Raw genomic sequence first — 19569 nt, forward strand, 5'->3', positions numbered from 1 at the left:
ATGAACAAGTAAATCAAAAATTCCTCAGTCCCCACACGCAGAACTCACATACATTCCTCATGCAAGAGATGGGGTTTACCCAGCTTACACACCAGGGTATGGAAGCCGAGAGAGGTGAAGTTGCCCACCCAAGGTCTCAGGGCCAGTAGTTGGGACAGGAGGATTTAGAGCCAGCTGCTGCTAACTCGGGCACTGCTGCACCCCAAGCTCTTCTCCCCAAAATCTACTGCCCCAAGACAGGACAATCTCTCATTACTGTCACAGCAACGGAGCCAGGGCCACCTTAAGGCCCAATGTCCCTCTAGGCCCTGAGGGAGAAAGGAGGATGGGAGCCACTCAGGCTGGGGCGCCCACTTCCCTGGCTTTGCAAGGATGTTCTCTGTCTCTAGAAACAGATTGAACTGGCTGCCTCCTCCCCAGCCTCACCCATCTGCCCCCCTCCCCTTTGCTCCCTGTAAGGTCACTTCACTGTGTTCCGAGGCTAACTGGGAATCAAAGGGGGGAAGGTGGAGCGGGGAGAGAAGGGGAAGGCGTTGGGGGCTGAAATTTGAGATCCCAGCCTCCCTGTGGGGGGAGGTTGGAGAGAGAGACACAGAGAGACAGAGACAGGAAGAGAGAATTCAGTTGCCTTTAGTTTTCCAAAGCGGGCAGCTTGGGGGTTTGTGTGTGCGTTGTTTTCTTTCCTCCGCTCAGGCAGGGAGGCCAGGCCTCCCCTGGATAATCCAAGGACTCAGGGGCGAGGCAGGCAAGCCAGTGCAGGGACACGGCAGTGTGCGGACAAGAGTGAGGAGGCAGGAAGGGAAAGGGGGAAGAAGAGAGGTGAGGGGGTGTCTGGGGCGGGAGCCTGAGGCGGTGGGAGGAAGCAGAGCAGCTGTGGTATTTGGAGCAAGTATAAATAGCCGCCTGGACGGAGCTTGGCCAAACAGGGCTTTGCAGCTGCAGCGGCTGTGCAGGCGGGACTGGCCACTGTTGGCCACGGTGGGTGCAAACTGGGCAGGGAGACAGGCGGTGGACAGGCACGGCCCCTGGGCTCTGACCTGACACCCCTCGCCATCACATCTCTGGATGCCTTCTCGGCCAGCCATGCTGCTGAGTGGCCTCCTCCTCATTGTGGCCACCACGACTGTGGCCCAGCGGAGGGGGCAGGAGGCCGGCGGGCGCCGCCGGGCACACCGAGTCCAGCATGGCCAGTGCAGCTACACCTTCGTGCTGCCCGAGCCTGAGCCCTGCCCGCCGGAGCCCGAGGCCTTCGGGGGCTCCAACAGCCTCCAGAGGGACTCCCCGGCAGCCGCACTGAACCTAGGGGACTGGCCGACCCAGCGGGTACGACAGCTGGAAAAAATGCTAGAGAACAACACACAGTGGCTGCAGAAGGTAAGGGTTGGGCCTGCAGGAGGGTGGTGCGCAGCGAGCAGCAGGTGAAACATCTACCCCAGAGGCCTGCCCTGGACACAGATGGCCAGGCTGATAGGTCCTTTGTCTCCGAATTGTACGGGTTGGGATGATGAGGCCCAGAAAGAGAGGAGCCTGAGGCCACACAGCAAGACTGGGCAGAGTCAGAGCTGGGGAACCTGACTCCCTAACTGCCATTCATTCATTCATCCGATTAAGGGCCAGGTCCATCCTAGGCGCTGGGAATACAACAGTAAACAGAACCGTACATCCCTGTCTGGACTAGTGGAAGAAAGAGGCAATAAAGAGATGAACGATAAATATCTATTCTGTCAGATGGTGAAGCAAAATGAAAAAGGGAAAAAGGCGAGGAATGACCAGAGGTGACTATTTGAGGTCAGATAATCTGAGAGGACTTCTCGGAGGAGGTGACGTTTGAGCTCAGAGAACAAGCAAAGTGATGAGGCAACCCAGGAAGGTATCTGGTGGGAGGGCATTCCTGGCAAAGGGATCAGTAAGTACAAAGGCTGTGTGGTGGAATGTAGCTGGGTTACCTGGGGAACAGCAGGGTGGCCAGTGTGGCTGGAGCAGAAAGGAGGAGGACAGAGGGGTGAGGGACAAAATCTGAGAGATGAGGGGAGGGCAGACCATGTTGGGCCTTGGAGTCCACTGGGAAGGATTTTGACTCTTTCTCTGAGCATCACGGGAGCCATTGCAGGGTTTTGAGCAGGTGAGAAACACCTGATTTAGTTTTAACAGAATAGACTGTAGGAGAAGATTCAATGCTGGGAGCCCAAAGAAGAGACCACTGCAGCCACCAGGCAAGAAGTGATGGAGGTGTGGAGCAGAACAGAGCTGGGGGAGGGGGTGTGGCCGTCAGGTTCTAGTATATTCTGAAGAGGGTGCGAATGGGCTCTGCTGATGAATTGAATATGGCGTGGCAGAGATCAAGGAGTTGAGGACTCCACTGCCATTTTGGCCCAAGGCCAGGGCCACTCTAGGGTCTCCTGTCCTCATACTTTCAGCAGACACTCTGAGCACCCGCCATGTGCCAGGCCCTAGGCAAGACACTGAAATACAGAGGTGAACGAGGCAGGTTTGGCCCTGGGTGGGGTGGGGGCAGAAAAGGCATCCTGTGGTGTCCAAGATGGGGAGCAGTCCCTCCTTACCCATGGTTTCCAAATTTTTCAGATCATTTGCCCGATCAGCAAACAACGCTTCGCTCCCCCAGTACACGCATATTTATTTAGAATTTATGCACGTGCACCCATATTAATATAATATGTACAGGGTATGAGACAAATGAAAATGGAACTTTAAGAAGATAAGATATGGGGCTTCCCTGGTGGCGCAGTGGTTGAGAGTCCACCTGCCGATGCAGGGGACGCGGGTTCGTGCCCCGGTCCGGGAGGATCCCACATGCCGCAGAGCGGCTGGGCCCGTGGGCCATGGCCGCTGAGCCTGCGCGTCCGGAGCCTGTGCTCCGCAACGGGAGAGGCCACAACAGTGAGAGGCCCGCGTACCGCAAAAAAAAAGAGAAGAAGATAAGATATGACATCATGTAAACTGAAGTTCTGGTGGTTTCCTCCTGTCTTCCAAAGGATTGCCTTCTGCATACCCTGGGTTGGTCCATCCCCCAGGTGGAGAGGTTGCTCTATATGTATCTAGTCAAGCTGATTTGTGCACACACTCGAATACACACTTAACCTCCTGTTTCATTCCTGCCCTGGCCATCTATCTCCCTCGCCCCCCACTCACCATCTTCCCATAGTCCCTGCCTTTTTGCCCTCCACCCCTCCTGCCCTGCAGCACTTCCAGCTGCCACCATCCCACCCCTGGACTCCGCTTCAAGGGAGCTCTTGGCCTCATACACCAGAGCCCAACCCAGGGGGCTCCATGCTGCCTTGAAATCTGTGTGTGTCTCTTCAGGCAGCTGTTTCCAGTCCCATAAGGGTCGTGCCAAACCTCACCTCCTCCTCAGGCCTCCATCTTCACCCTCTGTCCATCATCTCACCAGACCATGGACCTCCTACTTCAAAGAGAAATGGGGCCTGCCCCACACTTGCAGATTCACCCATGCACCCACCAGTCCCCAGGGCCTTTCTCTGGCTCAGAGGGAAGTGTTCCTCCATGAGCCAAGGCCACTCTTCCCTACCTGCGGGTTCCATCCCTTGCAGCCCCTCAACCTCCTCAAACCAACCATGCCCTCCTGTGTCTCTAACAACACCTCCCTCTCTGCTGTTCCTTCCCCTCAGTCTTTAATTGCGTCCAAGTATCTCCTATGTTAAAAAAGAAAGAGAAAGCAGAGAATGAGGAGGAAGGAGAACAAGCCCCTTCTCCAACCCCCACACCCTCTGACGTCTGGCCTGTCTCTCAGAAATCCACAAGCTCTGCCTCCACTTCCTCCTCCACTCTCTCCTTTCCCTAAGCAGCCTCCCACTTCCCACTTCCCACTTCCCACTTCCAATGGCCACAGCTCAGTCTTCATCTTACTTGACTTCTTGGCAAATTTAATATTGCTGACCAATATCATCCTTCCAGAAACAGTCTCCATCAACCAGTCCTCAGCTGCTACTCCGACTACTTTCCCTACCTGCACCCAGGACCAGCCACCTCCATCTCCTACCTGTATGGTCGTCATGGCCGCTGCCTTGGGCTCCATTTCCACCCTGACCCCCATAGTTCATTCTGCACTCAGCAGACAGAGGGGTCCCGTTAAAACCTAAGCTAGATCCTCTCCTCAAAACCCTCCTGGGACTCCCATTCTCTTTAGTTATTCTCTTATTGAACAAAAATCCTTACAGCCTGGAACACCCCTCACCCAGACACTTCTGTGGCTCACTCCTGACCCACCTCAGGTCTAGTGCTTAAATGTCACCTCCTCAGAAAGGCCCTGCCTGTCCACCCCATTTAAAATAGCCACAATCCTTCTGCCACTCTCTATCCCTTTACTCGGCTTTGGTTTTCTCCCTTAACACCTACCACCACCTGTTCTTAAAAGCATTCCTTTTGGTCTGTGAGCCCCAAGAAGGGAGGAGCCATGTCTGTTTTGTTCACTACTGGGTTCCCAGGGCCTAGGACAGTGCCTGGCACATAGTAGGTGCTCAATACATGTCTGTTGAATGGATGAATGCGTGGACGCACAAGCATCCTCCAATCTCTCCGGCCACTCCTGCTCCTTTCCCCACCCTGAAATGTTGGTGTTTCCTAGGACACAGTCTCCATTCTTTGCTTCCTCTCACACTTCGTGGCACAACCCACAGGGCTGCCCCTGTCACTTCCAGCAGCACCGTCTCCAACCTGCCCCCCAGTGACACCAAACCAACATCTGATGGGCTCCTGATCTCCTCTCCGAGAGCTCACAGTATCTCAACTCCAAAGCTGCCTGAAACTCAGCTCTTCCCTCCCCTGCCCACCTGTCCTGTTGAAGACATTACCACCCAGCCAGTAGGTCATCTATGGCCCTGGGGAGTCCTTCACCCCCAACTCACCCCCAGGCAGCAGGTCCCAACCATCCTGTTGCCTCAGTTTCTCAGACCATCCTCCTGTCTTCCTGGCCACTGCCCTGGCTCAGGCCTTGTCACCTCTCCTGTGAACATTTCTCTCACCTCCCACCTGCTTTTTCTCCCCCAGGTCTCACCTTCTCATCCATCTTTGACTCCCCTGGGTGTCTAGTGCTTGGATAACATTGGCTGAGCCAAATGATGGATTTAAACCAATGGTTTTCAGGTTAGGAGGTCCCTCGCCTCTTTATCTGGCAGTGGAGTGTCCTCTGACAGATACCTCTACGTGGTATCTGTCCACGTAGCCTGATAATCCCAGGCAGGGGTCCCCATGGAGCACCATGGGGCTAAAGAGTACAGACGTGGGAATCAGGTGGACCTGAGTTCCCATCCCGGCCCCAGCACTTACTTGCCACGTGGCGGTTGATAAGCAAGGCTCAGTTTTCCCTTCTGCAAAGTGGAGAGAAGAGCAGTATGTTAAGGGGTGGCTGGGAGGACCAGTGAGACCACTCACAGCCTGCTGCCCGGCTACAACATATGAAGACGTGGGGTAGCTCACCTGGGCAGGGATACAGCAGCGCAGTAGGCTTTTACTCCACTCAACATCATCTCTGTTTGGAGCTCTGCACCGCTGGGTGGGGGAAGCTCAATCCTCGTCAAGTCAGTCCAAGGGTGGCAGGTAACCTTGGGGCACGGAGTGTCACTTGTCCATGCTGGTATTCTCGGGGGTCCCCAATCCTGCCTGGTCTCTGTTGGGGTCCAAGCAGAGGTTTGTTGTGCCATCTCCTGGGTACCCTTGGGTTGAGTGCCCCCTTCATGCCCTTTGGTCTTTGGGTTACTGCCAGGTCACCCTGTGCCGGTGGAGCCTGCCACAAGGTGAGACCCATTGGCAGTCGCTTTCCTCTGAATCCTGTCACCTCCTGGGCAGCAGCATAGCCTGGAATGTGAGAGCCCCAGATCTGGAGCCCAGCTTCTGGGATTCGAGACCCATTCTGCCCCTTTCTGACTGTGTGACTTGAGGCAAGTTGCTTCACCTCTCTGAGCCTCAGTTTCCTCACCTATAAAATGTGGTGACAACACTATCTACCTTCATGAATATTTAATGAGGTGATGTATATGAAGTCCTTTGCCCGGCACCAGGCGCACAGTAAATTCTCAATCAGTGTTGGCTGTTTCTATTAGGAGTTCTCCCTGGAAAGAAACACAAATCCTGCGATTCTTGAGTTCTTCCTCTCCCAGATGAGACATGTGGCCGCCGACTCAGAGACACAAGGCCCCTGAACAGTCATCTCTCCCCCTCTGGTCAGGGGTGCTTGCTACCTTCTGTGACCATGACCTGCCTCTGGCTCTTCTCTTGTGTATTCTCTTGGTCTGGGCTTATCTCACAGTATTTGAAATTTGAGGGCCTCTTTTTGGCTCCTGCTGTAATCTCCCAGAAGAGGAAAAAAATGAGTTTCAAAATATTCTCATCACCATCGCCATCAGGGATGACCAGGGATGACTGGGGAGGACTGGCCTCCCAGACTGAGCTCTCAGCAAGATTCGTTCAGCTGGGACGGCACAGGGAAGAGCCTCCCTGTTGCAAGCTCGCCATAGCCAATACCTGCTCAGCCCATGCCCCCAACCCCTCTCCCTGTTCCCAGTATACAGGCGAGCAAACTGAGGCCAGAGAGGGGAAGGAACTTGCCAGAATGGCACAGCAGCGAGACCCAAAGTCCAGCTTCCTTCTCCAGCTCTGCAGGGTGTCAACGAGGTGGGGGAAGCCCGACCTGAGACAATGGGGTGCTCCCTTCTGCCTCAGAATTCCCAAATCCCCAATACCTACTCTCTTCTTTCAGCACTCTGCTGTGGTGTCCTCCTGCCTATGCTCAGGGTGCATGGGGGTGCCCACCCCCGCTCCCTCTCCCCCGTCCTCACTCCCCTCCAGGCACCCCTCCCCTCCCCTTCCTTCTATTAGTCTCCTCTTCCTCTTCCCTCCTCCTGGAACCGCTGCCCAATGACTCACGTCTGGAGCCGGCTATCAGCTCAGCGGGATGCACGTTGGCTCTGCTCCACCACTTCATCTGGGTGAAGAGCTGCAGCAGGAATGCTGGGGGGACAGGGGTGGGTGGGACAGAGCCAGCTGGAGAGCAGGCTTCCTTCGCTGGGCCGTGCATACCAGTGGTTAGCGCCTGGCTCCTGGGTCCACCTCAGATTAGCTCTGGGAACCTCAGCCGCAAGATGGAGAGTGAAAGGTCCTCCTCCTGACATTTGATGTAGGGTCGAGAGAGGCAGCGTCCAGAAAGCATCTACCCATAGCAGGTGCTCGATAAAGCCCCACTCTTGTCCTGTCATGGCCTCAGTGCCCCAGGCCTCCCAGCCAGGAAGTCCCTCTCCCGTGCCCCCCAAGGAGACCCGTTCCTTCACGTGAGGAGCGTGAGGAAACGCAAGTCCCCAGGCTCCCGTCCTACCCCCAGCACCTGAGGGTAGCAAAGCTTCTGCTGAGAGCGGGGCAGACTCTGAACCCGGAAACCGTGGAGCCCTCCACTTTCTTACCTGTACCGAGAACCGCTGGCCCTCTCTGCCGATCTCTCTGTGTCTCTCTGCCGATCTCTCTGTGTGTCTCTGCCTCTCTCTGTCTCTGTGTCTGTCTGCCTCTTGTCCTAGGGCTCTCACGGTGGCCTGACTCGCTTTCTCTAACTCCGTGGGTGCCTCTGTCACTCTTATTCTCTCTCCTGTCTGGCTGGCGTCTACCTGAGTCTCTCCCAGTCTCTTGCTCTGGTCTCCCCTCACCCCTAGGCCATCCATCCCTCCTGCCTCTACCTCCCCGGTGTCCACATGCTCTGTCCACACTGGAGGACCCAGGACACACCGGCCCGATGGCTAGCACCCCACCCCTCAGCCAGGCTCAGCTGGGGCCTCTTTCTCTTCTCCTTCTGCACCCAAAGCCAAGCAGGGAAGGGTCAGAGGCTGGGCAGGAGCCCCCCAGCCTCTGCTGTTCGCTCCAGGTCCCTGACGTCAAACCTCAGAATAACTCGGTCCCTCGGCCCAGCGGTTGCGAGGCCTTGCCTGGCTGAACGAGGATCGAAAGTGCATCCAGCGGGAGCTCAGCGTGGGGTCCTGGCCCAGCCCAAGATCCTCCCAAACTGGCCGGGGCTCCCGGCTGCCCTGGCCTCCCCAGGCTGCCCATAAATTCTTGGCATTTTCAGCCTTCGGTTATCCAAACAAGAAATGAATCTTGGTTGCCGAACAAAATGTCTTGAGGTTTGATTTCCTAACCTCACCGCTGGCTCCTCTAAAGTGTTTGGGGCTGGGAAGGGGGTGGGGAGAACAGCATCTACTTCTTGGAAGAATGGGGTTATTGTTCCAAGGAGGGAACCTAGAAATGGATTGCACATATGCCCTGGGCGTAGGGATGAGCAGGGAGCAGAGGCAGTGTAGCCCCTCATGCAGGATTCCCCAGAGGAGCAGGCCATCCCATACGGGCAGCTTCTGGCTCTCTCCTCCCGGGCCCCAGAGCTTGGCCTGGCTGGGATACACACAGACCCCTTCGCCTTCACTCTTTGGGCAGGAAATGTGAGAAAACAGGCCCCAGGTCTGCCCCTCAGCCTGAAGCTCTGCCCACACTCTGGCCTCTGAGCATTTGCTTAACCCCAGAGTCAGCTCTGAAATGTCTGGAATGGAGCCTGAGTCAGGGGTCATGTCCCAGGGGGGCCACCGACCAGCTGTGGGCCCTGGGGAAGCCACCTGCATCAAGTAGTTCCTCTGCAAAGTGGAATTTAAAATCCTGCCTCCCAGTGAGAGGGTAAGATAAGGAAATAGAACAGGAGTTATGGCCAGCATTTATGGAACACTTCCTGTGCACCAGACACTGTCCTATGTGCCTTGTGGGAATTATTGCACTGAATTCTCACAATGAGCCTAAGATTGTTTGCCCATTAACAGATGAGGAAACTGAGGCACCAGGAGGTGAGGTGACTTGCCCAAGGTCACAAGACCAGGAAGGGTGAGGTCAGATTCACACTCAGGCTGTCTGTTGCCAGAAACCACGCTCTCAACACAATAAACAAGACATGTCCATTGTGACCTGGTCCCTGGGTACCCAACTGGGGCCTGGGGAACAGAGAGGCCCTTGGCCATCAGAGGGAAAACTCACAGGTGCTAGATTTTCCCCTTCTCCCGGGAGGCCTCAGCCAAAGAGAACTTCTCTAGGGCTCTTTTGCCAGAGTAAATTCAGCGAGCACCTCAGTCATCAGGGGCAGCCCTTGAAAGCTGAGGGAACCCTGAACTTCCGTCTAGGCGTCGTCACTGTCACAACCTCCATCCTTGGCCCAGGGCCTGGGGTAAATCCCACAGAGACTGAGCGTGGGCCCTGGGGCTCCACTGACTCCATTTGAATCACATCTCTACTGTTTGCTGGGCGTGTGTTCTCAATCACTTTGCCAATCTGTGCCTCAGCTTTCTTGTCTGTGAAACAAGGACACTAGTAGAAGCCACTTTGCGGGTTGTCGTGGAGATTAAATGAATTAATATACGTGCAGGGCTGAAGACAGCGCCCGGCATAGAGTCAGAGCCCAGGGAAGCCAGCTGTGGAAAACAAGCTTGGGATGCTCGGCACAGGAGGGCAATCCTTCTTGGCGTCAGCACAGGAGCCCAACCAACTTCCCTGTGTCCCGCCTCGTGTGACCTTGGGAAAGTCCCTTTTTCTCCTCCCTGGGCCTCAGTTTCCTCGTCTGCCAAGTGGGGAGCATGAAAACAAGTACCTCAGGTGAGGACAAAATGAAGTAAAGCATGCAGAGATCTGGTGGGGTCTGCAGGTGAGGAGATGACTGAAAGCAAAACGGCTTCCTTTGGACAGAGGAACAGAGCCTCAGAAGCTCATGCTGGCGGAGGCTTGTGGCCCTTTACTCCCGACTCCGGTCCAACACTCGTTGGTCTACCAAGTAGGGCTGAAGGATGGAAGGTGACTCCCAAGCAGCTGAGGGGAACCCCCATATGAAAGTTCTGCAGAGACTGTAAATGGGTCCCCCAGGCGCAGAGATGAGCTAGGGAGAGGCTGTAAATACAGCAGCCGGGGTCACGCTGACCTAGGGTCCAGCTCCAGCTCTACCTCTTGCCAGCACCCTAGTTGTTTTTCTCAGCTTTTGACGAATTTTCAGTGTGCAAAAATTGGGAAATATGGAAGTGTGTGAAGACACAGAGGGAAAAAAATCCCCCAATCCCCTGATCATCTCCTGGTTAGTTTCCTTGCTGTTCATTCTATGCATTTGAAATTTTTACTGAAATGCTTTAGACGTATGAAAAGGTAGAGAGAAAAATCAGATGAAATTTCTTGTCCCCACAACCCAGCTTAAGAAACAAAACCTTACCAACCTAGCTAAGCCCCTCACCCTCTCCTGCCTCCTTCCCCCACCAGAGATGGCTACTGTGAATTCTGTGTTGATGACCTCCTACTCCAGGTCCCTCCCTAACCGATGTATATTTGTTTCCTGTATAAGTGGTCACACTGTCTATCTCTTTCTACAATTTGCTTTTGTTCACTCGACCTTGTATCTGTGAGATTTATAGCTCTGCAAGTGTGGGAAAAGCCTGAGTCACAGTTTTTCCATCTGTAAACTGGGGACAATGGTGAGCACATGCCTGAGTTTGCTGTGAGGCCCAAATAACTAGTGCATGCGGAGGTCTGGGAGCATGCCTGGCGCTGCATCTGCCTGCAGGGAAGAGGGAGATGCTGTTATTGCTTCTTCTCTCTTCCGGGGTGAATGTGTTGCTGTGGCTACTCCACAAACAGGACTGTCTCTGTGCCAGGCGCTATCATACGTGTTTTACAAACATTGACTCATTGAACCTCATGATACCCTAAAAGGTGAGGACTGTTATGATCCCCATTTATCGTGGGGAAACTGAGGCCCAGAGAGTTCACACATCTAGGAAGTGAGGGAGGTAGGCTTGAACCCAGGCAAGCTGGCTCCAGACCTCACACTCTTAATCACTACACTGACTGCCTCTCCATGCCACCCAGTTTACAGATGAGTACACTGACCCTGGGTGGAGGAATGACTCGACTACATTCACCCCAGGGTCATTGGCAGGGACAATCTTGTGGTGACAGGACACACAACATGTCAGAAACCTTATGAAAAATCCATGCGTCCTTACAGTTACGAAGCTCTGGGATTATGTGCAGAAATACAGGCCTGCACACGTGCACACATGCACCGTTCTGAACTCAATTTGCCAGGTAGAGTGTTCATTCCTCCATGCACTTCATCATCCCCTCCATTGATGCTTACTGCAAGCTTACACGCTAGGCACTGTGCAGGGGATGAGGATTCAGCAGTAAGCAAGGAAGACTTGGTCTTTCCCCTCTGGGAGCAGAGGAAGAGACACTAACCTAGTAATTTCTCATGTGCAATGATAAACCATGATACATGCTGTGAGGGAGGGGCTCACCTGTTCTAGGAGTGGATAATAGGGGGCCCAACCTTGATGGAGGGACGGCTCCAGGAGGAAGGACAGAGCTGAGATCTAAAGAGTAGATGAGCAGTTCCTAGGCAAGGAAGAGAAGGGAAAAACATTCCAAGCACAGAGAATGGCAAGTGCAAAGCCCCTGCGGTGGAATGGAGCAAAAGGATTTTGAAGGAGTGAAAAATGTTTGGTGTGGCTGTAAACCAGAGAGTCAGCAGAGTGTGGCCAAGATGAGACCAGCGTGTTCATCAGGGCCCAGACCCAACCTCCCTGGGCCTGACCCTGCTCTCGAGGCTTTCGGGTGCTGGGAACTGATGTGGCCACTTTCTGTCCTGCCCCCAGTGATGGGCAGTGGCAATGGACATCTGGACCTGCTCCTCCCCTCTTTGCCTGACCCTGGTCCTATCCCTGTCACCCTGTCTTCAATATCAGCCTTGCCCACCAGAGATGGGGGATGGGGGAATGGGTGAGGGAAAGAGCTTAGCCATTGGATTCAAATCCTCACTTACCAGCTGTGGGTAATGCTTGGCCTCTCTGGGCCTCAGTTTACTCATTTGTCAAGGGTGGAGCAATCTCTCCTTTCCTCCAGGCTGCTGGGGATCAGAGTTATACACCAGAGTTGCGCAGGCAGGAAACCCTGTTGCTGCATGGGGAGAGACCCCAGCAAGGCCTCCTTCCATCTAGAACACACTTGACTCCATTCCCCCAGGTGGAGCTGGGGCTGGGAGGGGAGCTGGGGTTACTGTCACATGATCACTTCAGTCAAGCCAGCTTTGAAGTGCAGCCTGGGAGAGTTACTCCCAGACAGCCTGGATTTGCCCTTGATGAGCTGTCTGTCCTTGGACAAGTTGCATAACTTCTATGTGCCTCATCTATAAAATGGGTTGATAGTATCTCCTACCACAGAGGATGGGATTTAATATACACAGAGGTTAGAACAGTGTCCAGCACATAACAAGCACTAAGTAGACACTTGCCAAGCAAAATGGACACACCACCCCACTCTGTGTAAGGGCTGCTGCACAGGTGGCAGGGAGGTGAGTGACTGCAAGAAATGTGCTTCTTCACTTCCTCTTGATCAAACTCCCAATTCCTACACTTGGGAGAATAAGGAAGCCTCATCCACTGGCCTCATTGTAGACAATCCTTCCAAGATCAAGGTTTAGATACAGACAACCACAAAGGGATAGCTGAACCTGAGACCAGAGCCCTGGCAGCTCCTTCCCAGCTTATGAGAGGCACCCACATCCAGGTGGCAGAGGCACCCACGCCAGCCCCTCTGCAAGGAGGAATCAATGAGCCCCATTTTCTGATGAGGCCACTGAGGCTCAGAGAAGCTCCCTCACTGGCTCAGAAAGCAAACACCAAAGCTGTGACTGGAGCAGCGCCTGACTCTCAGCGCCATGCACCAGGCCCACACTGGACTCAGCGCTCCAGCTGGAAGGTTGGCGGAGCCGGGCCTGTGCCGGGAATCGCAGCTTGAGCTGAGAGTTGAAAAGCGCATTCCTCCTCAACAGCCCGCTGGTCCCTGACACTCTCCACTCCTGGCTCCCTGCCCACTCACTCTGCTTACTCTGAGCCCTGACCCAGAAGAAAAGCAACAGAATCTCCTGCAGGGAGGAAAAGAGCCTAGGAAGTCTGGGCCTGGCGGCTCAGGAAAAACAAGACAACCCCCTCTGCCTTGAGCCAAGGGGTCAGGGCCTGTGTGGGCCCCGAGGGGACGGGAGGGGCTGGAGCCAGCCAGAGGCCAACCTTGGCCGTCAGGCTCACAGCCACAAAGTTACTTCCATTGGGAAAATGAGGAAACTGAAGCCTGGGGATGGCAGGGCAGGATGTGATGGGCCAGGCAAAGGGGGCAGGGCCGGTGAGAAAGAGGGTCTAACATCTGTGACCTCTGCGAAAGCAGTGCAGTAGTTCCGGTCATCTATTGTGGCATAATGCATCACCCTAAGATGTCCAGCAAGTTAGAGTAACCACAAACATTTATTATCTCTCACAGTTTCTGAGAGTCAGGAATCGGGAGCCCCTTACCAAGGTAGCTCCAACTCGGGTTTTTTTCCATGTAGTTACACTCGGATGTCAGCCGGGGCTGTGGTCATCTGAAGGCTTGACTAAGGCTGGAGGATCAGCCCCTAAGGTGGCCCCAACACAGGGCCGGGAGGGTGGTACTAGCTGCTGGTGGGAGCCCTCTGTTCCTCTCCAGATGGGTCCCTCCTCAGGGCCGCTTGAGGGTCCTCAGGACATGGGGGCCAGCTTCCCCCCGAGCAAGAGATTCAAGAGGGGGCAAAGCAGAAGCCACAATGTGACGATGTCACCACGGGCTCACCACCAACATCTCTCCAGGGTCCTGTTGGTCACACTGGCCAGTCTGACTACACTGGGGCATGAGTACTGGGAGGGTGATTGGGGCTGCCTTGAAGTCTGGCTGCTACAAGCAGCCCACTGGAGTGGTGAAGGCTGTGGTCTCAGGAGCCCGAAGGCCTGGGTCCCAAGCCAGCCTCTGCCACTCCCAAGCTGTGAGACTTGGGGGACGGGCTCATCTTCTCTGTGCTTCTTTTCCTCATCTGTGAAATGGGAGCGATGAGACCAAGGACTAAACGGGCTAAGTAAAGCCCTTGGGGCCACACCTGGCACCCCTCCTCAAGCAGGAACCAGCCTGCCCTGGTTACCGCTCTCTCCCCAGTGCCCCGCAAGAGTCCTGGCACTTCTGAATGAGTGTGTTGAACAGACGAATGGGCCCCGAGACTGTGTCAGGTTTCTGGAACATTTCCCCTGCAGATACCACAAGCTGGCTCCCTCCCTTGCCGTGGGCCTCCCTCAGCTCCTGCCCCCCTGCCCTCCAGTCTCTGTGTGGCATTTCTTCCCCTTTTCTTCCTGTCCTTGAACCAGTGGTCTCCCCACACTCTGGCCCTCTGGCCATACCTCTCACGGGGCTCCAGGGGCAGCTGGGGCTGGGTTAGGACGTCCAAACTTATTTCTAGCAGCCAAACGATGATTCGGTGGAAATCCGGTGCTCCTTACACAGAATGGACCTATTTGTTCTTTTTAACAAATAGTTTCTGAGCACCTCTTATGTGCCTGGCACTGTTAGAGGCACAGAGGGCGTGGTCATGAACAGGGCAACCCTGCGCTCCTGGGGCTGATATTCCTGTGGGGGGAAGAGACAAATAGGAGATGACTGCAGTGATTTCAGATGCGTGACATGCTGTGAAGAAACCACAGTCATGGCAGGTGGAGTAGGGCTGGGGTGCAGTTACCTTTGATGGGGTGGCCAGGGAACGCTGCTCAGAGGAGATGACACTTATGGGCAGACCTGAAAGTCAGAAGGGAGCTGACAGGAGAAGCTCTGGGAGTTCCTGAGATAGGGGCGGCGTGTGGATGTGTGTTGGAGGATTGGAGTAGGTAACACCCTGGCTCAGGGCCCCTCCTCCAGACGCAGTGTGGGAACCACAGACACAGCCTCTGCCCAGGGCAGTTTGTCCACATCACTAGTGTACACACCCTTAAACTCAGCAGTTCTGGTTTAAGGGATTTATCCCCAAGCAGCCTTGCAAGAGAGTTAATGACAAGTGGACAGGATGTTCCCAGCAGCCCTGATGTGATGGCAAAAGCCTGGAAATAACCTACAGCCCAGCTGTAAGCAAACAGTGGGAGGCTGTTAAAACAGCAAGGCGAGTCTCCCTGGATGAATCTAGAACAGTCTCCAAATTACATTAAGAAAAAAGACGCAGGGTGCAGCATGGTGAGCTGACATTTTTATAGACTAAAAGCGGGGGGATATAAGCATACTTACTGCTGGTACATGCTTAGAGTTTCTCTGAGAGGAAACCTGGAAGCCCCTTCAGTGGCCTGTGAGTAGGGGAAACAAGGCAGTGCTTATATTACCCATTAGAAAATTTTAAATTAAAATTACAAAAATTTGCGTTTAAATTGAAACACATACACAAAACCGTCAAAGCTCTGACCTTCCAGATGTCCATATGTCTGGCTAGACAGGGCAGTAGCTCCTGTGTGTAACTTCCTGCAAGTTACTTTCCTGATTGGGGCCTCAGTTTCCCTGTATGTGAAATGGGGCTGGGCTGACTGGGCCCTGCATGTCCTCCAGGCTCGCCAGGTCTCTGCTCCTGTATCCCTCCCTGCCTGGGGCCCAGTGCCCGAGGGACCCCTGCGGAAGCCCTTTCTCCTTCCTTAGGCTCTAATCTCTGCCCTTCCTCCCCTGGGGCCAAGGTTCAGCCTGTCCTGCTTCACCCTAATTCCCATCCCAAGATGGGAAGCTCAAGAAATAATTTCCGAGTGAATACATGAATGAAACTCAGAGGGCGAGGGATTAGCTTGAGGAAACATTTATTATTATAACACATTTTTATGTGGGACACTTTATAGAACCTTGTGTGGCTAGGTGTGTTTTATATTGAGATATAGTCTCATATGTGGATACGGTGAAATTCACTCTTTCAATGTACAGTTCTATGCATTTTGACAAATGTACATAGTCGTGTAACCACCATCACCTGCTATAGAATATTGCCAGCACCCCAAAAATTTCCCCTGTGTCCCTTTGCTGTGAATCCCTACCCCCGGGCCCTAGCCCCTGACAACAACTAATTCTGACTTTTCCAGAAAGTCATATAAATACAATCCTACAGCATGTAGCCTTTTGAGTCTGGCTTTTCTCGTGCAGCATAATTGGAGATGCCTCCGTGCTGTCGCATGCGTCAGTAATTCATTCCTTTTTATTGCTGAGCAGAGTTCATTGCATGAATGGAGCACAGCTGTTTACGCATTGACCAGTTGAAGTCTTGTTCATTTAGATAATGCAGGAGCAAAGCTGGCTTGAGCAGATCCCCTTGGCCACTGAGGCTGCTCGTGCCTACATGCTCGTCCCTAGTGTGTCCGAGGTAGCCTCCTTCCTCCCCCAGCCCCTGCCTGTCAAAACTCCTCTCCTTTCCTTCAAGGCCCTTTTCAAATGCCCCCTCCCCAACGAGGAGCAGGGTTTACTGTCCCCGTGTCAGAGGTTGGTAAAGTGAGGCTCAGAGAAAGGTAGCCCTCACCTGCTAGAGGCCCACAGCTAGAGCGTAGCAGAGCCAGAAGTCAAACCCAGGGCCAAGGGGAGAGGGAGTAGCTCAAGGGCCAAAGATCAGCCTCTCTGCAGGCCAGAGGGGTGGTGGGAGTTCAGAGCCCCATTCCCCCATCTCAGCCCTGAGAGTTTACCAGCATGAGGGTGGCAGAGAATGGGGAGGTCCAGTCCTGCGTGGGGGGGGGGGGGGCGGCGGCGTGGCAGATCCCACCAGGGCCTGTTTCTCCATGGGGGTCCTTCCTCCACCCTTCCAGCTGGTGCCTGAGCCCAGGCTGGGCCCAGCGCCCACCACACAAGCTGACATCAGTCACCAGAGCTGCGGGCTGGCTGAACGGTGCCCAGATCACCCATCCTAGGGCCCATGAGCATGCGTGGCAAATTGGGTGATGGGCCCCAGCTGTGGGTGGCCTTCGCCCCACCCAGCCATTGGCAGCCACAGGACAAGTGAGGGACTAATAAGAGTGCTTAAGGAGCTCCCATCGCTTGAGAGGATCCCAAGCTACCCTGCTCTGCAGACCTGAGGAGTCTTGGAACACAGCCCACCAGCTGGTGACCTTCGGCAATTCTTCTGGGTCTCAGTTTGACCATCTGCAAATGAGACTCTTGGGGGAGAGGCTTGAGAAGGTCTCATGGAAGGAATAAACTTGCTGTTTGTGTGGAGCAGGAGCTCAGGGCCTGGGAGTCTATATTTTAAACCAGGCTTGTGACACATGGGATAGTCTGAGAGCAGCCTCAGTATAGCTCTGCTTACCCTTGTGCACATGAATGCACGCTGGGCCACATGTTAGAATCCCCAGAGTATTGATAGAGGCACGGCGGGGAGGCTGACCTGTGGGTATGCTGGCAGCCTGGCCCAAGGTGCAGGGAAGCGAACAGATTGGCAACTCACATTAGGATCATAGTGACCAGAACTTGCTAGTGGATTGAGTGCGGTGGGTGACAGAAAGAGTCAAGGATGGAGTCTGGGTTTGGGGCTTAAGTACTGAGTGAGGCCATTTACTGTGATGGGAAAGAGGGAGGAGAATGGGGTGGACAGGCAGGGACGGGGTGCTGTGGGAGCTGGGGAATCAAGGGTTATATGTTGGATGCTTCTGTCTGAGATGCTTTTGGAAGCCCGGGTGGTGATGGCAAGCTGGTGGGACATTCAGGGGAGAAATCCGGGTGGGATGGAGACCGCGCAGTCAGCACATAGGGGGATGTGGAAATCCTAGGACCCACTGGAGTGGCAGGACGCTGATGCCTCTGGGGCCTTGGGCACTTTGCCATCTGGTCCTGGGGGGAGTTTATGGACCCTTTTTCAGACTACTACTTTTTTGTTTTTTTTTTTTTTGCATTACGCGGGCCTCTCACCGCTGGGGCCTCTCTCGCCGTGGAGCACAGGCTCCGGACGCGCAGGCTCAGCGGCCATGGCTCACGGGCCCAGCCGCTCCACGGCATGTGGGATCTTCCCGGACCGGGGCACGAACCCACGTCCCCTGCATTGGCAGGCGGACCCTCAACCACTGCGCCACCAGGGAAGCCCCAGAATATTACTTTTAAATGCATAAAATAAAAGCCTAAGAACACCCAGTGATAATGAGATTATAATCAAAACATTAAAAATTAAATCTGTGCCATAGTTGTCACATTATCCAGTGGTGGGTTTGAGAATGTCTGTCCTTCTGAAGTGATGATCAATATCATATTTTAAGATAATGTAACATCGGTGCTGTGATGTGAAAATATTTGTGATTTCTATTGGTAATGAAGTTGTACAATCAACTAACAGTGCTATGATTTGGGGCCTATGCTCATAATTGAAGGAAATACCAAATTTTAATTACAGGTTAGTGAACAGAAATGTAATTTTTATCTCATCCAAGTTCATGGACCCCCTAAATTCTCTTCACAGGCCCTGTGGTCCCCCATTAAGCACCCTTGACGTAGGGAGAGAACGTAAACACCCTTGACGAGGGCCCAGGATGGGGCTCATGAGAGCTCCCTAAGAAGCCTGAAAAAGGAGGACTCAGAGAGGGGGTGATGGGAGGGGAGGGCAAAGGACGGAGGAGGGGAGAAGGAAAACTCAAGGAGCGTACATCTGGGAAATACTTCCAGAAAAAGGGAGCGGCCATATGGGTTGACTGCTGCTGAGGTGGAGAGTAAGCTGAGGGCACAGAAGTGTCCCCTGACCCTCGCTTGTCAAGGAGGGTTATAACAAGGTGCGTTAAAGAGTGAAGGGGCTCCTGGGGCTGGGGATAGGTCGGCGGGTGCACAGGATTCAACAATACGGATTGTATTTTTTTCTTGAGTGTGGTAAATACACACATTTTAATGTACTATTCTTTACGCTTTTGTGTGTGTGCGTGAAGTACACCATAATAATATTATTAATTTTTTTTAAAGGTGGGGACTTCCTGGTGGTCCAGTGGTTAAGACTCCATGCTTCCACTGCAGGGGGCAAGGGTGATCCCTGGTTGGGGAACAAAGATCCCGCATGCCACAGCCCCAAAATTAATTTAGTTATTTATTTATTAAAAATAAAAAAATGAAAAGGTGAGCGTGGGAATGGAGGTGAAAATGGAGACAACTTGTTCAAGAAGTGTTGTTGTTTGGGGGAGCAGAGAAACCGGAGACACAGATAGAGGGGGCTGTGGAGTCAAGGATTTTTTTTTCTTTAATTTTTAGCTGGGAGCCCTTGGAGCACATGTGTGTGCTGGGGGAGGTGGGGCGCTCATGGTGCAGAGGAGGAAAGAAGGGGCCAAAGGGACAAAGGCTTGAGAAGCTCGGATGTACTTGTCTCCCTGGTCCTCAAGTCCCCTTTGTGACCTCTGCACCACGGGTTCTCACACTTAAGCGAGCATCAGCTGGCTGGGCCTCTCCGCAGAATTTCTGATTCAGTAGGTCTGGAGTGGGGCCTAGAAACTTGCATTTCTCACAAGCTCACTGGCAATGCTGCCACAAGGACTACAAGTTTAGAACTACTGCTCTAATCAACACCACTTGCGCCCCCTTCAGGATTTAACATTGCACTACAATGGACCATGCCCCTTCTAAAGCACTCAAGGGAGGAAGGTGTGGGAGCAGACACTTGAGATGGAAGAGACTAAGGAAGAAGCAGCTGGAAGCTGACCCCCAGCCAAGGTCACTGCCTCTCTCTTGGAAGCACCAGTC

At 53.8% G+C, this 19569-nt stretch overlaps 1 protein-coding gene across 1 annotated transcript in view; it reads left to right on the top strand.

The window, feature by feature from the left end:
- Positions 1 to 1065: 1065 nt before the first annotated feature.
- Positions 1066 to 19569, top strand: part of ANGPT4 (angiopoietin 4) — a gene marked incomplete at both ends in the record, with an annotated part of 39082 nt that continues 20578 nt past the window's right edge. The window contains one exon of the mRNA XM_082670305.1: positions 1066 to 1374. Within this exon, the coding sequence (XP_082526431.1) occupies positions 1066 to 1374 (309 nt within the window). The remainder of the gene's footprint in view (positions 1375 to 19569) is intronic.

Source organism: Grampus griseus (genome assembly GCF_964374135.1).
Source record: "Grampus griseus genome assembly, chromosome: 14".
NCBI classification, from domain to species: Eukaryota; Metazoa; Chordata; class Mammalia; order Artiodactyla; family Delphinidae; genus Grampus; species Grampus griseus.